Source organism: Perissodus microlepis, chromosome 14 (assembly GCF_051167445.1).
Source record: "Perissodus microlepis isolate ML-2025 ecotype Zambia chromosome 14, ASM5116744v1, whole genome shotgun sequence".
In the NCBI taxonomy this organism is placed as follows: Eukaryota; Metazoa; Chordata; class Actinopteri; order Cichliformes; family Cichlidae; genus Perissodus; species Perissodus microlepis.
The window spans coordinates 20,683,812-20,705,207 of record NC_140474.1 but is presented as its reverse complement, the minus strand read 5'-3'; the positions used below and the strand labels follow the sequence as shown (position 1 = coordinate 20,705,207).

Here is a 21,396-nt window from a genome sequence, read left to right as displayed (position 1 = left end):
TGCATTTTAAAATTTCTCTTGCCCTATTTACAAGATTTGTCTGTTGTAGGCGCTTGCTGAAAACTCAGTGTGGTTTAGATGTCATTAAAAGAACAGACCAGGAGGCACATTGAGTATTCAGGCATATGACAGCAGTTCATCTGACATAGATTTTATTTGGAGAGCCTGTGGAGACTGACAGCAGCAAAGAAAGCTGGGACATTGTTATTAACAGGGTGCAAGAAAAAGAGACAGTAAGAGAAGGGAAGGAAAAGTCAGAAGTGACCGATAACAAAGAAAGAACAAAGGATTGATGTAGTGCGAGTAATAATCTGCACAGGACGTGACAGAAACACAATGAGAGTAGGGAGCAGGCTCTCTCCTCGGCCGTTTCTTCATCCCACTCAGGTTTATTAATCTGAATGAAATACTGCAAGCCTTAAAAACCTCAGGCCTCTCAGATAGCAACTGCCTTCATTACAATAACACTTTTGCAGTTATTACCTCCAGGAACAGTAAAATCTTGCACTGGCCTGTGTCTCCGCTGTATTGGTACATATACTGAGATGTATATTTTGTGGTACTTTATAGGGTTATTACTGGAATACATACTGGCCTTTACTTCAGGGATTAAAAGGAACTGGTCTCTGGGCTAAGCAGCGCATTCTTAAATCAACAAAGAGGATAAGCTTAATGTGAACCAACAAACAAGCAGCCACTAAAGAAATGTGGCCCTGACTGAAGCCTCCACGCCACAGCTTCTACATGGCTGTGCTTGAAATCACCTTCTCTTTACAATCAAATTACCCTTGTCCAGGTAGTAGTGGTAAATGATGTGTTACATCAGGGGTTTATTATTTAACATGGAGACTTATCAATTACTAACAGACCGCAGCAGTGTTTATTTTATGTGGTGTTATGTGAAACACACTCACACTCAGTAAACCTTTGGCTTATCCTGTAACACATTTTCCTGAAAACGAAGTCATCTTCATGGCAGCACATCACTTAGGATGGCTTGGTTTTTAGGGAACTGTATCCAAACTGCTGAATGGATTGCCATGAATGTTGGTGTGCACATTTATGTGCCCCTCAAGATTCATTTTAACAAAACTGATGTTCCTCAGATCTCACTTTTTCATGCGTTAGCAGGACAAAACAGCAAAAATTAAGGCCAGTCCTGCCAGTTTAACTATTGCTGTGTGTTTACCAAGCTAATTATAGTCAGTACTTATTCATATGGTAAATGCTATTGTTATTCTATTTATTTTAGAAATCATGGCTGAACAATATACAGCATGACGGCAGATGTAACATTTTTATTATGCAGGTAACAGTTTTAAAGAAGCACAAGTCAAGTCCATGTTTATATTTCTTCTAGGGAAAAAAGACCAAGTATGCTCACAATCAGGAAAACAAAAAAAGGAGGAAGAGAGGTATATACATTATTTTTTAACAAAAGCAATGTTTTGATTCATCATCATCTCACTGAGGTCAGCTCAGGTCAGCAGGTCAACAGGAAAAATGACCAAAAACACCTCAAAATTGCAGCAGCCATGCATCCTCAGATCCAGGAAAAAAAATGTAGGAGTGACATTATCTAAAATACTTAGCAGCCATTTCCTGAAATTAATGGGATGACAGTTTTCCAGTACAGATTAATATCAGGTAAATATCAGAGCATTAGATCCAGTCTCTTTGTACAGCAAAAATAAATGACGTGTGTACAAATGTGTTTAGGCTCTTGATACAAAATACAAGACTTTAAAGCCCAAATTACACTGGATACAAATGTAATACAAGAGCTTTAAAAAGAAAAAGAAAACATATTAAAAGCCTTTGGTAACGTGTTACCAAGTGGGTGAAAACAGAAAGCCTTCCTCCTAAAACGAATAGTGTTAATGACACACCCATGTCAAGGTGCAAAAACATGCCACAGTGTGTTTTTCCAACATAGGCTAGCCAACATGGGCAATTCCCTATTTTCTTACCCATTCCCTCAGATAGTTTTGATAACAGTGTCTTTTTTTATTACAGCATCATATGTCAAACTCTGAAGATTAACTAAAGTACAAAAGACATACGTGTTTTGTTGTGCACCGTTATAGAGTTTACTGTGTCAACAGAAATCTGATGACTAAACACAATGAACTGAGAACGCACACACACACACACACACACACACACACACACACACACACACACACACACACACACACACACACACACACGTAATTTTCTCTCCCCATCTATTGTTACTGGTCAGGTCAGCCTTCTGTGTGTGATAGATCTTTCTACCAGCTGTATCACATGACTTCCCTGTAAGCCAGTGAAATTCATTTGGAACAAACGAGGGAGTGGCTGGCTCATTTGAAACATTAGTCCTGGTACACCTGTGTCAAAAAAGCTACAGTACACACACTGAGCAGGATAGAGAAACTCAGACAGGAAGGAGCGATAGAAAGGTAAGGAACTATCTGTACAGATGGAAAAATACTACAGGTGGCGAATAGACAAGTCTCGCAGCTGGTTATCGGACGCATAGTAGAAAGTGAGAAGAGAAGCTGGGATCATAACACAGCTGGGGAGCTGCAAGGTTAGTTTGAAGCAGTAGAAGTAAACAGATAACAGTATACCTAACTAGGCGTCACTTGGACAGCAGGATTTGTGAGCACTTTGACTTTTTTTTAACTGGTTTACATTAATAATTTAGCTAAACATCTAAACATTCTGATGGCAAAAGAGCCAAACGGGACAGGCAAAAAAAATAAAATAAAATAAAAAACAATAATTTAGCTAAACATCAAAGAAAATATAAATATACTGAGCATTTTACCATCTGGTATCATGTAAAATATGTTAAATGTTTTGCATTTAAACAGCTGTTGTTGTGTTTTTGCTCTTGAATATAGGCGTGTGTTTTAATCATTAGCTTTAAAGGTGAGTGGAGCTTTTCTTGTTTGTCCTTGTACTTATCAGAGGTTTTCATTGTGGATCTGTTTGTGTGTTAAAGGGCACAGTGGACCTGGAGCGTGAAGAGGGTGAAGAGTGTGAGGAGAATATGGAGGTTTTTGACGACAGCAGCTCCAGCCCTTCGGGGACCCTCCGCAACTACCCGCTAACCTGCAAAGTCCTGTATTCATACAAGGTGTGAAGCAGCATGCACACAGTTACAGGGTGACACACACCTGCATGCACACAGCATCAAATATCTGCCTACTAGAAGGGAAACACCTACAGCACATAGTATTATTGTTGACACATGTATGCCATTTAAATACCTCATTAACTAATCATTGATAGAGAAGTGTTTGGTTTATAAGGTCTGGCTACTCCCTTTTTCTGTCCTTTCACATCTGCTGACCTTTACTCCTTTCATACTCTCCTACTCTCCTTCCCACTTTCTCTGTTTTTCTTTCTTTAACTCCCGCTGTGTCTCTTCCTCAGGCCTCCCAACCAGATGAGTTAACTATCGATGAACAGGAGATGTTGGAGGTCATTGAGGACGGAGACATGGAGGACTGGGTTAAGGTACCCAATCGCAGTCAAGTGCTGTAGATGTGTATCGCATTTTTTTTGCCAGTTGAATAATTTGATCAGCTCTGTTGTGCTACTGTCTGTACTGACATGCTTTTTGGGGCTTCTTTTGTTGTTGTTGTTTATTTGTTTGTTTCTCAGGCACGCAATAAGGCAGGTCAGGTGGGCTATGTCCCAGAGAAATACCTGCAGTTCCCGACCTCCAACAGTCTGCTGAGCATGCTCCAGTCTCTGGCTACGCTCGATGCTCGGTCACACACTTCGTCTAACTCAACAGAGCCAGAGCTGCACTCGGGCTGCATAAACGGAGACACAAATAGTAAGTAACCCTGTAAGCACAGTTGCTGTGAAGGATTAATTAAACTTCATGGCAGTAGTTAAAGGAAAGAGGTTAATTCTAGTTGTACCCGTGTAAATGAGTTTTCACCCATAATGAGGTTATTGTGGGCCACTAACTGAGGCATTTTTCTCTTTACTGCTTCTGTAGAGTACACTGAGTACACTAAGCAGGGTATTATTGGAAAGGGGAAATGTAGGGGTTGCCCACTGAACCCTGCTGGGATGCTCTAAATAAACACCCTTGACCCTAATCATTTCAGTTCATTTACAATACTGTACAAGGGTCTTGAGCAATGCTTCATTTCTTTATATTTTGCATCCAAGGAGATAATTTGTGGTCTTGAGCAATAGTTATTCAGGCTTTCCGGAGGTTTTCCAAAGACCATCAAATATTGTATTTCCATGTATGTTTGCACTTTTAATAAATCACAGTACTGCATATCAATGAACTAGAACTAGTGCCTTCTGTAAAAATCCTGTCTCATATTCAAAGAGAACAAAAAGAGAACAAGAGCGGAGCATTAACCTGACTGTTAACTGTTAACTTTTGCTGTTTTATTTCTGCAGCCCTGTGGGTTGTAATCAACCAGCCAAAGTATTCACAAGTTCATTTAAAAGTAAATTAAACTGGTAGACATAAAGTTTGAGCTGAAATTCAAGACAGCCTTAAAAAAGGAGCTGGAGTTACTTGTACAGGCCGTACCTATCTGGTCATCAATGCAAACGATACATAACTTAATTATGTCGTGCAGCCAGAAACCTGCATTAATCGAGCTTTATTGGTCAAGCACCATTTCACTGACAACAAAAACAAGGAGAGGAAACTGGGTGGTTGTAACTTTTGCTATATAAAACTCTTTATTTTCTGTTATTTTTTAGTCTTTGCATGCTTCTTTACCTGCCTTATTTAAAACCTTATCTTCTCCTACTGTGCTCTTGCTCTTACTCTTCATCCGTTTTTCTTTTTATTACTTTGTATCTGCTGTACCTGAATAGTTAGACCAGGCTCATGAGCAAATCCACTGCTGTTTGTGTATCTTGTGCTCTCCAGTGGTGTATACCATTTTCTTAATAACAGTAAGGGCCCTGCAGACAAGAAACTGCATTTCCCTGAGAATAATTGTTCCGACGGTATACTTATAATTGTTTTTTCTCCCTCTCTCTCTATCGTCCTTTCTCTCTGCAGTGGTGTATGTGCGTGCACTTTATGATTACGAGGGTCAGGCGGATGAGGAACTCTCCTTTTCCGAGGGAGCTGTGATCCGCTTGTTGAGCCGTGACACTCAGACAGACGACGGCTTCTGGGAGGGGGAGCTGAACGGGCGGGTGGGCGTTTTTCCCTCCGTGTTGGTAGAAGATCTTACAGAGAATGGAGAGACCAGCGCGGGAGGGGCAGGTGACACACAGGTACAGTAACACGTGTACACACATGAATTAATCTCACAGATAACATACAAGTCATCTTAGGTAACAGGACTTACTCTAGACCTGAATGAGACATTTGGTCTTATCAGTGTTTTCTCAGGGGAGAAATACCAAAGACTGTGTGTAGTCGACTGTGCCAGTTTATACCCCTAGCCCTTCCTCCTTTCCTGCTTGTTGTCCATTTGATCTATCAGCAAGTCAGAGTTCAAAAACAGTGCATCAGAACTGCCGTGTTTGTGCAGCATTCTGATAAAAAACCTGCACTGCAATCACAGAAAAGAGGTCTTATCTGTGCCACTGAGTGCTGCCCTATTAGAGGCTCAGCAGCAGGAAGGATATGGCCTCTCCCTTCCTATAAGCCTGTAGACATAACACGCAACCCAACATCTTTTAAGTGCTATGCAGGGAATGTTGGTTAAAAAAAGTATCCTGGTCAAGTTTTGTGTTGTAACCCACTTTGTCTTTTCTTTATTTCCACCACTCTCTGTAGATCTCTCCTTCTTTGAAACTGCCATCTTCTCTGCCACCTCTTCCGCTGTATGACCAGCCTCCCATCAGCCCCTTCACCAGCCCCGAGACTTCCACCCCACCTCCTCTGCCACGTTCCCCTTCCGCTGCTCTTAATGGGGAGCACAAGCTTCCTCTGCCTGCCTCGTCACACAAAGGACCGCTGTCAGCTCACAGTAAGACAACCAATACAACAACAACCATGTTTAATGAAAAGTGAGATTTCTGAGGAAGGTAATCGGAGCTTTTAATTTGAAATTTTGTCTCGCTCACTCTGTAGATCAAAGCTCTGGCAGGAGTCCAGTATCTCCAGGATTTGCTAAGACTCAGCCGCCAAGATTCACTCCTGAAGGAGGCCCGGGCAAACTACGACCTGTTAGTATCAGTGTTACTCAAGAAGTGTTTTTTTGTGCACAATGTGTGTGTGTGTGTGTGTGTGTGTGTGTGTGTGTGTGTGTGTGTGTGTGTGTGTGTGTGTGTTCGAGCTGTCTTTTTATTTCCTCCCATCTCTGGAAAGCACAGAGGGAATGCATCCAAATTTGCAAATGGATTAGATTTTAGTGGTCAAAGGTCTTTCTGGGTTTTTTATGGCTTTTCCCAGCAGCAAAGACCTCTTCATCGTCATTCATACTACGCCACAGTAATTTAGCCATTGATAAACAAAAGACCATGCTGTTTCACTCTATATGAAAACATTCATTCAGAGGGTAGGGTACACAGCATTTCTTTATCACAGACAAAAAATGACATGTACGGCTGTAAACTGCACTTCCTTTTCCAAAATCCAGGAGATGTCTTGAAAGATCTCTTTAAAAGTGTAGTTGAACTTCTTTACACTGGTAGAAACGGGAGTTTCACTGGTCCGGCCCACATCCCCACCCTGCTGCTTAGCCTTTGCAAGTGGCTGACATCATTGCTAGCATTTACACTTGTGATGTTGTGCCTGTGTTACTTTGTAATTTTGCCACTGAAACACCAGTTGGCGGTGAGGTTTCTCTCTTCAGCTCGATTCATTGTCTTCTTCTCGATTAAAAAGAGGCATCAGAAAAAGAGAAGCAAGAAATAAACGTTCACTGCGGGCCGCATCAGCGTGACGTGTAGTTAGATTACAGTGTATGTCACGGCACAGGATTTCACAGGGACTTAAAGAAACTAATGAAGAAAATAATCAGCAGATGAATGTATGACATATAAGTAACCGTCAGTTTTTCGAAGACGGTTTGGCACGCTGTGCTCTGATGACATGTGAAGGATACTTAAGTGTCCGTTAAACTGTGTGACCTACAGATCCCAACAATAGGTTGAAAACACAGTTTTTTTGTTAGAGTCTAAAAGCAGACAATTCCCCACTTTTCCTGTTCGTTGATAACACATTTGTGTCTCGCAGCAGGAAGTGAACATTTACCTGTTTGTCAAATTAAGAAAAGTAGGTCGTCCCCGTTATCGCCTTGACATCAGTTTTTCTCACTTTGGCTTCTTTCTTTTCCTTACTCTTGTATTTAATGTGTTTTCTTTCTCCGCTGCAGGTGCGAGCCGCTCCTCCTCCACCCAAGCAGCACCCCCGCCGACAGCAGGAGAAGAGCGACAAGACGGAGGAGGTGGAGATCACGCTGGTGTGACAGACAAACAAACTGACAGCCGGTTATAGGCGCACAAACAGAAATGAAAACAGATGAAAGGCAGATGTATCCTACAGGCTTGGGAACTGAAGTGAAGTTAAATAAAGTGATGTGAAGTAAACTGAACTGAACCACGCTGACCCCTCCCCCCGCCCCAATCTCCTGAACTCCTGGCAGCTCCGTATCTTCTCCCTTTGAGCTGAGGAGGAGGAGAGCAGAGAGAGGGGACAAAGGCAGACTATCCGATGTAATAATCTCCGTATTAGCTTCCTAATGAAGTGCAGCAGTAGCCCACACCCCCCCCCGATCCCTTCACCCTACCCCGTCCTTTCATTCTTGCCTTAAAACCTCACCTCATTGGGCAGCAAATCACACCACGGTGAAGCAGAGGAAGAATGTCAGGAGAGGAGGAGGATGGGAAAAAGCTATTTGTGACAGATGACGGATTTGGCAAGTTTTCTGTTGTCAAGCTTTCCATAAGACCATTTATCTTTCTGCAGAAGCAGATCAGAGTCAATATTTAGATTTTTTCTCTTTCCAATAAATAATCATGAAGCATGAGAAAAGTTTTGAAGCCCCAAGAACTGACAAAATGTAGTAAAAGGTTATCAGACAAACCAAACATATAACTCAATACACTATAACTATAAAATTAGGGTTGGATGGAGGCAGATGATTGATTGTGGTGACCCCTAAAGGCAGAAGCTGACTTAAATGGCAGCCCACATGAACAGCTGATAACTTAGTATGGATCTAGTTGGCAGATATCATACTGGATGCGATATTTACGTTGCTTTAGCCTCTTTACAGTTATCACACATCTGCAAGCCACTTTGCAACCCAACTCATGCTTTTCTTGCTGTGTGTGTGATTTAATCAATGGTCAGTGTTGCTTGCAGCGTCATGTACAGATGTTGCTTTGGCCCAAAGAAGAGAGCCCAATCTAATTCAGTGCAGATGGAAATAAACAATCTGCTTTTTGCTACTGTATTCCCGGGGGCATTAGTTTTGCTTTAGTTTTTGTTTTTAAAAAAGTCTGATTCTTATCTGATACCTTTTCCTTACCTTTTGTGAGAGTTGTGGGCCCATCCAAAGAAAGCCGGCTTAAATGTAAGTAAAAACATGCCAAGTCTGTCACGTTTTTGGAGAGCAGTGGAGAACGAAGTGAAAGACCAGAGACATTGAGCGGTGTGCGTGGACGCAGCGTCCCTCTCCTTAGGCCTTCTCTCGCCATATATAGTCATTATCATCATACGTATTTAATGTGTAATAGTACAGTACATTACTGTCGTCATAGGAATGTTATGCTCAGCATTTCATATAGACTAACTCAGCTGAATGGAATACCATGTCTGATATGTAGTGGAAGTTTTATCTTCATCTTATACTGAAAGGGCATTGTAAATACAGCAGGAAGGAGAGCTCAAAGGAGGGAGAGGATGAAAGAAAACGAGAGATAAAGGAGGCTGGATCCTTCCCTCTGCTCTTAGCATCACCTCTCTTCCCGTCCCTCCTTTACGTCTCTCCCTCTTTCCTCTAAAGACGATTCTGTCCATTGGCAGTCAGTGTGAATCAGTGACTATCATATACATACATACACACGTGCAGATACATTATACGACATATGCGTTGCTATATCTTCTCTCATTCTGTGCGCCGTATGTCTGTATCACTGATTGGTTCAGAGATGCGCTGCTGGTGCTTTTAAAGGCACTCAAATTGTTGGTATTCACTATGTGGCAACAAAGAAAAGTTTTATTTCAGATGATGTAGACACAGGAAAGTATTTGTGGCCGGGACTTCTTATTAGCACAGAACTGTATAGCTTTCATCCCTCTCATGCCGATTTGTTCACTGTTCAGTTCAACTAAGACGCACGTTTACTTGACGCTCATTACATTTTCAGGTATCATTTTTCTCTCGTCTCGCCAAGCAAAGCCACCACATCTTGTGTCCTAATGCTAGAAACAGAAAACAGAAAGAGGTGTGTAAAGAAAAAAAATCTAACTAAATGGACAGAACTAGCAAATGACATTCAAATGGAGCTAAGTACAAATCTTTTGTGTGTGTGTTTTTTTTTACTCAAAGTAAATAAATGCCCCCATTTCCCTTTACATGGCCCTAAAGCCTTTGAAACTCCTTGCCTGAAGAGCAGCGTAGCACTTTTATTAATTTCTACCTTACTTGGAAAGTAGCAGTACCCTCATATAGCATCGGCACGGGTGGCAAAGACTCTGATGAATCCTTGTAGTTACAATGATTCAGAGTTGTTCTTTTTAAGCTGATCCTATGGACTTTTTTTGTTTCAGTGTGACTGATGCTTAAAAAACAAAACAAACACAAAAAAAGATCTCCACTCTCCCAGCTCTTCCAAAGAGGTGGAGAGACGACTGTGGACAGTGAAATTCGCTGTTCTCCTTTATTTATAAGAACAAAACAAACAAAAATTACAGAAAGCGATGCGTTTGAATGAATGGTCTCGAAATAGGCCTGGGTGTTTATGAGTGTGATTGTTTATAAGAGAGAGAGGAGGGATTTTAATCTAATCTGTGTTTGACTCTGAAGATATGTCCCAGTTCCTCACTGCAAATGAACAAGTTTGGAGAGCGTTTGCACGGAATAAATTGCAAAGTAAAGCATTGTCCAAATTGTCAGCAGGAGATAAAACTGAACATTCAGGCAGTAATCCTCTTTATTTGTCTCAGATAACATCCCTACTGCAAAACAAAAACAAAAGAAGAACTGTGGATAATGGAGATTAATATTACATTTAAAACTCTAGCATTACTATGTAGTGTTGCACTGGAGCACATCTTCAGGTCTCCTGTAAGAAAAGTCTTAATCTGGAAGCAAATCGATTGTTTTCCCTTTGCACGGTGGAGGTGATTTCCAAAAGGAGAAGTAAGAAGTGAAACCACAACATTTTGTGTAGCATTCATCCTAGCAAACTTAAGCATGCATTTTTAGATACGACCCTCTGCTCTTCTGCTGTTGTACGGACTAGCATTGACTTGTGACAGTATGGTCAAGGCGACTTGGAACAGCAGCCTGTCCTTGATCTCTCTGAGATCAGATTTTTACTGGTTTTCGAACTTGTTTTGAAGTTTATGGTTTTTCAGCATCCGCAGACATTCCCGTTATACTTACTCAGTCAGTCTGTCATATATAAAATTGATGACATTTCATTGCCAGTTGCCACTTTGAAGACGGATCGTTTCCCATCTTTAACAGTCCCTTTGGTCTGCGACAGTGTTTAATTATTTGGTATGGTTTTTATGTTTTAAATGACACTTTATTTTTCCTTATGTGGATTCAGAGCAGCACAGCTGCCGTTATTATTAACGATGTGGTGGAACAACTGGCCTCTCTCTTTAATAGACTGTTGCCATGGTGACAATATTGAGAACAGGTGCAAAAGTCTTTCTGCATATTATTATTGGATGTACAAAAAACAACAACAAAAAACAAAGTTTGTATTTATTGTGTACAAATGTTAATTAATAAAAAATATGGAAAAGTTGAAAAGTTGCACGCATCGATTTTTTTCAGACTGAGCGTGTTTGTGTGGATGTTTGACCAAAAGTGGGTGTGATCATGATAACACGCTCCACAGCACCCGAGGCCAAACTTCCTGAGCGGAGCTGCAGGAACATGAGACACAGCAGCAGAGACGACACAGAGCTGCTCTCCGTTTGGGACGCGCGATAAGTTCCTGCCAGGAGTTTTCCCTCCTTATGTTTTCTTATTTGAACAGCAGCTGTTTATCAGGCATGCACACCGGAGGAAAATCCCCTTTGGATTCTGGCTTCAGCACATCTTGTGTGAAAATCTACCTGTGCTCCAACCCAGAAGGTAGGCAGTGATTCCTAATATGAAAGGCAGCTGTAATTAGGTGTGTTTTTAAAAAAATATGCATGTTAGATTGTATCATGTTTTCTTGTGTCATTTGAGTTCTTGTTAAGGTGCATCCTGTTTGTGTTGTGTACAGACAGCGTGGTGGAGCGTAGAGCTCTGAGGGACAGTGTGTTCCCCAGATTCAGAGAGCACTGCAGACACTCGCTGGGACTGGATGTCAGGGTGAGCACACACTTCACTTTTTTAAAACCTTCCTGCTGCATCGAAAACATGTCAGTGAAACAGTAGATGTGCTGTGCGTGTGAGTTGTGTTTTTCTTGGGAATTCTTTCTGTTCTTTTAAAGCCATAAACAGGCTAAGGAAGGATGTGGGCACTGTTGCTTTATACATTAAAACGAGATTACTTTAATGGCATAAATGCTCACACTAATGACTTTTAGTGCTGGGAAGAGAACTAGATATGGTCCACTGGAGGACACATTGTAAAACTGCTTTGCTTTAAGGTTGTTTGTAATTAAATTAAAGGTTTTTTTTTACTCTTTATAGAAAGATCCTTGAAATGTGCATCTCTTTATTAGAGAAACGAGATAGAAAACACAAAATCTCGAATCTTGAAGCTATAAAAGTAAAGTCTCATTAATATTCCGTGTGGTCCATCACAAAGACACCCATGCGTAATGTCGTCAGCGACAGGGGATGACAGCAGTAGCATTTTAGCTGCTTGCAGGTATTTGTACTTTTAGTCTTCCACCGTTTTCCCTGAGGCCACTCCTGTAAAGATGCAGTCAATAACGTGCCTTAATTATATCTGACAACAAAGAGAATGAGCAGCTGTGAGGCGACTGTCTGTGTTGGTTTTCATTCATGTGTATTAAATAAACATTGGGACAGTTCAGTCAGCACATTGTGGTGTGTACAATCAGCAGACAGAATAAAGAACGTGATACCTCACCCCACCTTAGACGCTTGCTCTCACTGGATCTGGGCTCAGCTTTCTTAATTTTTTATTTCCACTCCACATTTTTTAACTCTTGAGTGTGTTTCTGTCGGCAGGTGATAGACCCGTTTGAATCCAGTGATCCCAGTCGCTGGCCAGATGAAGACACCAGGCATCAGATGATACATGAATGCAGAGGAAGCTCAGCTGGACCTTTTTTACTGGTAAATAAAGTCCTTGGGTAGAATCTCAAGTGTAAACCAACAGGATCTCAGAAGTCCACTGACCCTTACTTCTCAGCACAATGAATGATGACATGCTCTAAAGGACATCAGCACCTTGCCATGTTGATTCATGAGTTGTAGTCAAAGTTTTATTGTTGAATTTTATCAGTTTTTAGTATTATGAACTTTAAAAATAAAAGTTTTTCACCCTTTCTGGAGTATGCTGGACTTTGCAAAGTCATCTACACTGTGCTATGTTTGTCCTCCTTTTTAAATTAAACTTGTCATCACGGCTGCAGAACAGTTCTGTCATTGAGCCGTGTCAACAAATGGACAAAATAATAGAAACACTTTCCAATATAAGTAAAAGACACAAAATCACACGTGTAGCATCACACAGTTGTCTCTTAAGCAGATGTTCTGTATAGTAATCAAACAAAAAAATAGTAATAAAGACACACATACATGCACAGCTTACTTTTCTTACAGATGTGCTTAATACAACAAAACAAGGTCCTTTACCAGCTTAATAAATCCTTAATACTAAACAATAGTTCCCCGTGCTGTTGTTCCTCTTGTGACCACACGGTGGTGCTGCAGGCTCTGGTAGGACATCAGTATGGCACAGCCCGTCTGCCCGCTCAGGTGGAGGTGTCAGAGCTGCAGTTGCTGCTCCAGCAGTGTCAGGAGGCCGGCGTCAGTACACAGGAGCTGGAGAAATTCTATCAGAGGGACGAGAACACCATCCCTACGACCTACTGCTTGAGAGCTCCGCACAGACGCATCTATTCTCTGGTAATTACAGTAGATGGTATAATTTTATGACTTTATTTTTAATTATGAACTAGAATGTTATATAATATAAAGTAATGCGATTTCAACTTGTGTTATGCATCATTTAAAATCTTATTGAGGTTTTAGAAACATCCCATCGAATCGCACATTCTGTCCTTAAATCAAGTAAATTGTGTTTATAGTGTATGTGAGAACGTTTTATATTTAATATGCTTTAATAAACTGGATATTTTCCCTCTGCAGCAGGAAAGAAATAAGGTGAAGGAGGAGAGCAAAACCAAGACTAAAGAGGAAGAACTGAGGAAGCTGTTTCAGGCAGCTGTGAGTCTGTGTGTCCAAAGTGGCAGCATGACCCCAGAGAGAGCCAAAATCTTCTACAGATCAGGTGAAATACCCCACATAGCTGTGTGTGTGTGTCAAGTCATTTGTCATAATCCACTGTTGTTAGTGTCATGGGCAGCCTGCGTCTGTGCCTTGGAATATCTCCTGTAGTTGGAAGGAATTTTTGTTGTGTAAGTAAACATTTGCTTTACCACTTGTCTCCAGCCCTCGATGCAGATCTGCGTTATGCTCTGGAAAGCTGTCCTGAGAGAGACATCGCCAGACGCTGCTTGGTCTATGTCCACAAGATCATCAATGCAAAAGCAGAGAGACAAAAGGGACCTGTGAAAATACAACTACAGTCAAAGTTGGAGGTAAAAGCCATGTGTAGTAGATGCACAACAGACCCGACCACGTTTCCATGCTTTTCACCATCTTTATTGACGCAGTTGCTGTACACAATCACGCAGCTGCGGCTTTCCATTCGCCAGCTGAATATACACTCCAACAACAACAACCTTATAGCAGTCAGCACAGACTTTTAGACCCTGTAAAGTTGAGGCACACAACGATGTGTCCCACTGGTAAAGTTTCTGGGCTGCCTTTCCTCATAACAGCCATCCCTCAAGACTTTCTCCATTTGAAGCAATGCATTATGAGGGATTGTAACATCTAGTCCTCATACTGAATAAGCCGGCGAGGCCTGCAGGTGCATTTGCAGACCACGCCCCGCCACACCATGTTTAATTATGGGAGACGTCAGGAAAAGGATGAACTAAAATAAAATTTAATCTTTCTGACCACTCTTGAAACTTTATTTTACTAAAGTGATATGTAGAATTCAAAATTTGTACCCTTTTTATTTAAGTCCACTGTGAAAAGTTCCCACTTCTTTATTTCCAGGATGCCACTCTGAGTTCATCACCCACTAATGAAAAGTTACTGTCAGAGCTGTGTGAGTGCTTCCTCCCTCATCTCGTCACTTCCCGCCAACTTCTAGTCTACACCATCACCACAGAGTGCGACCGCCGCCATGGTTACACATCAGCTAGGAGGCGGGGCTATGCTGATTCTCTGTGCCAGCAGGTGTACTGTGACCTTGTGCAGATGACTGACGGTCTGAACGTTTCTCAAAGCGCAGAACCTTCTCCCTTCGGTGACGCTTTATCCCGAGAGCAGGCCGAACAGGAGCAGCTGTGTGACATCCTCAGTCGGTTTTATGACATCATTCAGCCCGAGGAGGAAAAGGTCAGGATGGTTTTAGCCTTTACAGACTAAAATATACTATTCACATTGAAAATACAGGCACTTTTGTTCTGTGTGCAGTTAGAAATATTAAAACATGACATGTTTGTATAATTCATTTTTTCCTTATTTATACACCTGCAGCATAGCTCTGCTCTTATTGGTTGCAGGTCAGAGCCTATGTGAAGCAGAAGTACCATCAGTTCCCTCTGGTAGTGACCGGAGGCCCGTGTACAGGAAAGACGGTCCTGCTAGCACACTGCACTCAGCAGGTAGGTGCACCAAAGGGAAATTTGAAGCAGGCATATCATGTATATATATATAATTTGTGATAAGAATTTGTGCCTTTTGTGTGCATATGTTTCACTGACGCTTAAAGCTATCTCTCTCTGTCCACAGATGAAGCACTGGCTTGCAGACAGCGATCCTGTGGTGATCAGTTTTTTCTGCAACCTATCAATTAATGCTTCACCAAAGCATCTGCTGTCGAGCTTGTGTTATCAGATAGCCTGCAGATATCTCACTGACTCCTCCTCTAAGCAGGATGCTAGCCACTGCAGTGACCTGGATGATCCTGGCAGTACCACCGACCCCAGAGAGGTCACATCCAGCTGTAGCCAAACATCTGTTTTGGATTCCCAGCATGAGCGCGGCACCAAAGAGCATGTTTCTGACTGCAAGCAAAGCTGGAGTACCGCTCAACATCCAGATCAAAAACAGCTGGATTTTGGCAACATAAAACCCGACGCTTGTCTGTCTGAACTTAAAGAACACCTCTCATCCCTCATCAGCCACCTGCCTTCAACTGAAAAGCCTCTTGTCCTTATTCTTGATGGATTAGATCAACTCAAAAACAACACTGGTCTTCAAATCATTGAGAGCCTTCCCAGGCCCCTTCCTCCCGCTGTCAAACTCATTGTCACAGCTTCCTCCAATCGAGCGCACTTCCTGCAAGCCATAAAACTACACTATGCATCTCAGAGTGTATCAGAGGACATGTGTACAGGAAGGTTGTGTATACAGTTGGGACTGGTGGACAGGAAACAGAGCATACAGATGCTGGCGTCTCTGCTGAAAGGTTCAAGAAGGAGGGTGACGTCTGGACAACAAGCTCTGGTCAACCAGGCTCTCGCTCGCTGTTGTCTGCCGCTCTATGCTCGCCTCCTTCATGCACACACCTCGCTCTGGCGCTCTGGTATTACTAATAGAGTAAACAAAAATACAGTTTCTCAAAGGAATAAGTCTTGTTTTCAGAGCTACAAATGCCACACAAAGACTAAACCCACATGTGATGTGGGTCACTTACAGTCACGTGAAAAAGAGCGTTATAACTAAGTACACCCTTATTGCTTCACAGGAATAGCCAGACTCTGCTAAGCAAATACACTGATTAATTGATCATCAGCAAGTGTGAACACCTCTATAAAAGTTTTGGCAGTTTGCTGGTCTGGAGTCTTAACACGATACTAGAATCGCAACAGAAGTAGGAAACTGCAAAAACAAACAAACCAAAAAAACAAGATACACAAGATACATCTCAGACTCTCGGGTCTCAGTTAGCATGTTAAATGTACAGTACAGTTAGAAACAGACCGAACAAATATGGTTAGCTTGGAAGGGTTACCAGGAGAAAGCCTGTTCTCTCTACAAAGACAGCAAGACTTAGCTTTACAAAGTTACATCTGAACAAACCACAAGACTTCTGGAACAAGCACAGTGGTGGAGGTGTGATAATAATTTGGGCTTGTTTAGCAGAAACAGGACCTGGGCACGTTGCAGTTGACTGATTTGACCATGAATTCCTCTGTATATTAAATACTTATGTTGCAGGACAATAATCATCATGTAGCACCAAATCTACAACAGAATGGCTGAAAAAGAAAAGAATAGAGGTCTTGCAAACAGCCCAGTCAACGTCCTCAACCTGACTGAAATGCTGTAGCGGGATCTTAAGAGAGCTGTGCGTAAATGAATGCCCACAAACCTCAATGAACGGAAGCACCATTCTCAAGAAAAAGCAGGCAGAAATTCATTCACAACTCCTGCAAGTCATCAAACTACACGATGTATCTCACAGTGCATCGGAGGATATGCGGACAGGATGCGGTCGACCAGGTTGCCACTGCCATTCTGTGCTTGATTCCTGCATGCGCACACCTCGCGATGTGAGAAACTGATAAAGTCACACTTCAAGCTGTTGCTGTTAAAGGTGTTTTTTCAAGCTGCTGAATCATGGGGTGTACTTAGTTTGTCACAAAACTGCATAGAGTCCCATGAAAGTGCTCTTTTCCACATGGCTGTGTGTTTTTCATAATTTGTTTTTGAATAATAATGAAACTATTTAGATCAGAGTACTTTTGTCTTCACAAGTTGCATTTTTTGAAATACCCCCCCAAAAATCAGGATAGCACCACTTGGCCTTTTAAATAATTCTCCTCTTCTCTCCTTGTCTTCAGATTCCGATGTGACTGAGTCATCTCTCCCCGATGGCGTTCATTCATCTATTTCTGTGCTCCTGGATCACCTTGAGCAGAAACATTTCTCTTCCATCGTGGCTCGCGCCGTCTCTTACCTCACCGTCTCCAGGTCTGGGCTCACAGAGGCTGAGCTCGCCGATCTGCTGTCCATTAAGGAAGATTTGCTGCACATAGGCTCTTCTTTCAAGATGACAGTCCCACAAGTCGATGTGGAGAGACTTCTTTTGGATTTAAAGAGCTTTCTTATCCAACGGAAAGTTGCAGGTTCCCTGGTTTTGTTCTGGGTGAGCAGGCATTTAAAGTTGGTCGTGGCGAAAAGGTATTTAGACGCTCCTGATGTAAGAAGAAGGCTTCATTCTGAGATGGCCGACTATTTTAGTGGACAGACGTCAGGCGTAAACAAGGATGCAGCCTTAAAAACACACACAGACACTCGGCAACCCAGCCAGCCATTTGTATTCACTTCAATCAAAGGTGGTGGTCGGGTGAATGTGAGAAAAATCGTAGAACTGCCGTATCACCTGCAGCAGAGTGGCAGGTGGAAGGAGTTTGAGTGCGTGCTGTTGCTGTCATTTGGGTTTCACCAGGCTATGGTTCGAGCTGGTCTTCTTGGAGAACTGCTAGCTATGTTGGAGGCTGAAGAGGAGTCATCTCAGGTTAAGTTTGTAAGAGAAAGACTGCTACTAGCAAGCACATTGAAGTCTTCTGCTTGCTTCCTGCAGAGCTCACCTCTGCAGCTGCCCTCAGTGATGGAGACAAACCTCCTCCCCTATTTGGAGGTCTTTCCTGCTCTTGAGGGTTATGTCAGGGAAATCAAGGAAGGGAGAGGAAGTGGATTAGGAATAGTGCTTTGCCCCAGTCCTCCCTGTGTTCCCCACATTCAGTACTTAAAGTACGATGACATAAGTAAGGGCGTTTGTGTCAGAGAGATCGCCGGTACAAAGTGTGGCGTTGTTGCTGAGATCACGGATGACGGCTCTGCTTGGATTTGGAAAGGGTGTGGGTATGATGTAGCCAAACTGTCACTCAGATGCGAGCAGACAGAGTTAAAGTTTGCAGGCGTGAAGAGCAGCGGTCCGTTCCTCCTGCTTTCCACAAGCTGCAGCAAGCTTTTCGTGTGGGATGTGGAAGGCCCAGAAAAGTTTCTCGAGGTCAAAGACCCTTTTAAAAACACGTGCGAGTCGAGCGAAACACCCAGCAACATCGAGGGATTCGTCGCACATCAGAAAACGCTGTCCGTGTGGTGGAAAGATGAGAGCTTTGTGAGCGTGTTTGACATCTCCAGTGAAACCCTAACTCATTTCCAGTGTCAGAGCCCTGTCACCTGTTCAGTGTTTTCCTCTGATGGGTTTTTCATGTACTGTGGGCAGGAGGAAGGCACAGTGTCCGTATTTGACATGAAATCCAGCAGTCTGCTTAGCACCTGCTCAAACTCAAACCACAGCGCTGTTACGCTGATCATCCTCCATGAAGACAAGAGGGAAATGGCATGTGTTGATAGGACTGGAAGTGTAGCTTTATGGGACGTGGCAGCCAATACACAACCACCCAGACTTGTGAAAGAAAGTTTCACTCAGGGTTACTCTACTAACATACTCAGTACAGATTATTCCAGTGAAATCAATACTCTTTTGATGTGTCAAGCCCACCAGGCTTCACTGTGGGATACTTGTAACTGGGAGCTGTGGGACCAGTTCTTGGCTCCACAGGGAAGAGCCTTCACTCAAGCTGTGCTCTCCCAGGATGGCCATCTTTTCCTGGCTTTGTTAGACACCTGCACCTTTATCTTGGTGTGGAGGGTCAGCAGTGGGGAGTGTGTGCTCTCCTTAGAAACGAACAAGCAGCCACACACACTCCTCAAAATGGCCTCAGATGTCATCTGTGTCAGTCACGATGGCTGCCTGACAGTGTGGGACTCCGAGATGATTGATGCTGCAGGAAGTGCACAGAAAATGGGCGGTGGAGTGAAGGAGGTGATGGTGGAGCAAACAGGCGTGTGGTTCTACACCAGAGATGGGTCAGAGAAGGTGTGGAAGTGGAGTCTAGACACAGGACTTCCACATGTTAACTTCCTGCATACTGGGCCTGTGGAAAAACTACAGCTTTCCCCAAACGGCATCCACCTGGTGTCACTCTCGGCTGGGGATATTTACGTGTGGCGGACGGAAACAGGTGAAAATATCCTCCGCATCGGTGGCAGCAGAGCTAGAGACATCCTGATCACCCCTAATAACAACTTTGGAGTGAGCATTTCTGAGCGAGGCCTCTCGCGGGTTTTCAAGATTGCGCAAGGAAATATCGTGTGCAGCATCCACCCATACCTATCTGATGCTCAGGTTTCACCTGAGAGCACCTACCTGCTCGGCTGTTGCCATGGAGACCTGCTGGCTGCCAGTCTGTGGTCGGGCTCGATTAGCAAGCGTTTCTCCTGTGTGGAAAGCTCTGAGGAGGTTGTCGCTTTCCAAACTCTTTCACAGCACCCAGAATTTGTGGTTGTGATGGCGGCCTCGGGGACGGTGTACACGTGGAAGGTGGCAGAGGAGACTGTGTGCTGGCACTTTCAGCTGCCACACATGTTTCACTGTCAGCCTGAGGACTTCCAAATGTCCTCCAATGGCAGCTACGCACTGCTGTCCATTGACAGCGGCGCAATTAACCTCTTAAATCTGTCTCGAGTCACACTGTGCTCATTCAAAGTCGAGGGTCCTGTCATTAAAGCCTGCCTGGACAAAACTGGACACTATGTTGCTTACATAACCACGCCCTCCGGGCTGGAGGACAGCTGTGACTGCTACCTGCATGCGAGGCCCATCCTCCAAGTCACGCGACTTTCAGATGGGGAGAGATTAGGAGCTGTGCATCTGTCTAAGAAGCCACTAGCTCTGGTTATTTGTGAGCAGCACTGTGTGTTTGTGGGCTTTGGGGATGGGTCTGTAGGTGTGTACTACATTTCAGATGTCACAGTCGATGAGGATGAGCCAATCAGGTGCTGGGAAGATCCTAGCGGCCAGCTGAAGCAATGTCCCTTTGACAGGACGCCATTCAGCTGGTTTCCTCAAGACACACCAAATGTTACATGGCCTTAAGATTATTACATGATTCTGGACAAAGAATGTGCAAATTTTAATATTAGACAAAGATAATCTGAGTCAATACAAAATGCAGCTTTTAATTAACAATTTCATTTATTGAGAGAAAACAGCTATCCAAATATACATGACCCTGTGAGAAATAGTAATTCCCCCCTTGTTAAATCATGAATTTACCAGCCCTGATTACTACCAGACCTTTTGAATTAAGAAATCACTTAAACAGAACCTGTCTGACAAAGTGAAGAAGGCTAAAAGATCTTAAAAAGCAAAGAAACTTCAGAAAACATAGTCACTGACAGTCTAGAAAGGGCATTTGGACTAACACAGAGATACGTCATCCACAGCTGTAAAACGTTGAAGGAGTGGTCGACATAACAATGACTCATCCAGGAAGTCACAAAAAACAAACCCCACCTTTCACAAACGTTTCGTGTGGGATGCAAAAGGCTCAGAAAAGTTTCTTGAGGCCAAAGACCCGTTTAAAAACACGTGTGAGTCGAGCGAAACGCCCAGGAACATCGAGGGATTCGTCACACATCAGAAAAAGCTGTCTGTGTGGTGGATATATGAGATGTTATGACAAAGGGTCGTCTCACATTTACCAAAGAACATCTCGACGATCCCCAAGACTTTTCGGAGCATGTTCTGTGGACTGATGAGACAAAAGGTGAACTTTTTAAAAGGTTTGATCTGGTGTAAAACTAACACAACACATAAAAAAAGAACCAACAGTCAAACCTGGTGGTTTGTGGTAGTGTAATGGTCTGGGGCTGCTTTGCTGCTTCAGGATCTGGACGAGTCACTGTAACTGATGAAACCATGAATTCTGTTGTTAGCAATTAATAGGTTAACTTTTTAACACAATGATCACACAATGAAGAGCGTCATATTATAAATTCTTGTAAGTACATAATACTGTAAACTGTATATGTTGATGTATAAATATTAAACATATGTTTGGTGTATGCTGGAACAGGCAGGAGGTTTGCTGCAATTATCTAAAACCAAACTGTCTGATAAATCTCTTTTTGTGTGTATTTTGTA

At 42.8% G+C, this 21,396-nt stretch overlaps 2 protein-coding genes across 3 annotated transcripts in view; both read left to right on the top strand.

Annotated features, from left to right (window-relative positions):
* fchsd2 (FCH and double SH3 domains 2) overlaps positions 1-10,931 on the top strand; it is a 67,988-nt gene extending 57,057 nt beyond the window's left edge. For both annotated transcript variants that reach the window (XM_084951524.1, XM_084951523.1), the window contains 7 exons: positions 2,993-3,127; positions 3,427-3,510; positions 3,658-3,835; positions 5,042-5,262; positions 5,771-5,963; positions 6,068-6,162; positions 7,314-10,931. In XM_084951524.1, the coding sequence (XP_084807650.1) occupies positions 2,993-3,127; positions 3,427-3,510; positions 3,658-3,835; positions 5,042-5,262; positions 5,771-5,963; positions 6,068-6,162; positions 7,314-7,406 (999 nt within the window). In that variant the 3' untranslated portion in view covers positions 7,407-10,931. The remainder of the gene's footprint in view (positions 1-2,992; positions 3,128-3,426; positions 3,511-3,657; positions 3,836-5,041; positions 5,263-5,770; positions 5,964-6,067; positions 6,163-7,313) is intronic.
* Positions 10,932-11,045: 114 nt separating this feature from the next.
* On the top strand, positions 11,046-20,346 carry LOC146373873 (NACHT and WD repeat domain-containing protein 2). Its single transcript, XM_084951521.1, has 10 exons — positions 11,046-11,258; positions 11,395-11,483; positions 12,315-12,422; positions 13,023-13,217; positions 13,461-13,602; positions 13,764-13,912; positions 14,442-14,786; positions 14,954-15,055; positions 15,183-15,978; positions 17,240-20,346. Exons 1-10 carry the CDS (start codon positions 11,141-11,143, stop codon positions 20,344-20,346), a joined length of 5,151 nt encoding a protein of 1,716 aa, XP_084807647.1. The 5' UTR covers positions 11,046-11,140.
* Positions 20,347-21,396: the final 1,050 nt, after the last annotated feature.

Excerpts from the sequence above, each read along its gene's own strand:
- LOC146373873 (XM_084951521.1), top strand. The coding sequence starts at position 11,141 with ATGTTTTCTTATTTGAACAGCAGCTGTTTATCAGGCATGCACACCGGA. Across the intron at positions 11,259-11,394 it reads CCTGTGCTCCAACCCAGAAG|ACAGCGTGGTGGAGCGTAGA; the intron begins GTAGGCAGTGAT and ends TGTTGTGTACAG. Across the intron at positions 15,979-17,239 it reads CACCTCGCTCTGGCGCTCTG|ATTCCGATGTGACTGAGTCA; the intron begins GTATTACTAATA and ends CCTTGTCTTCAG.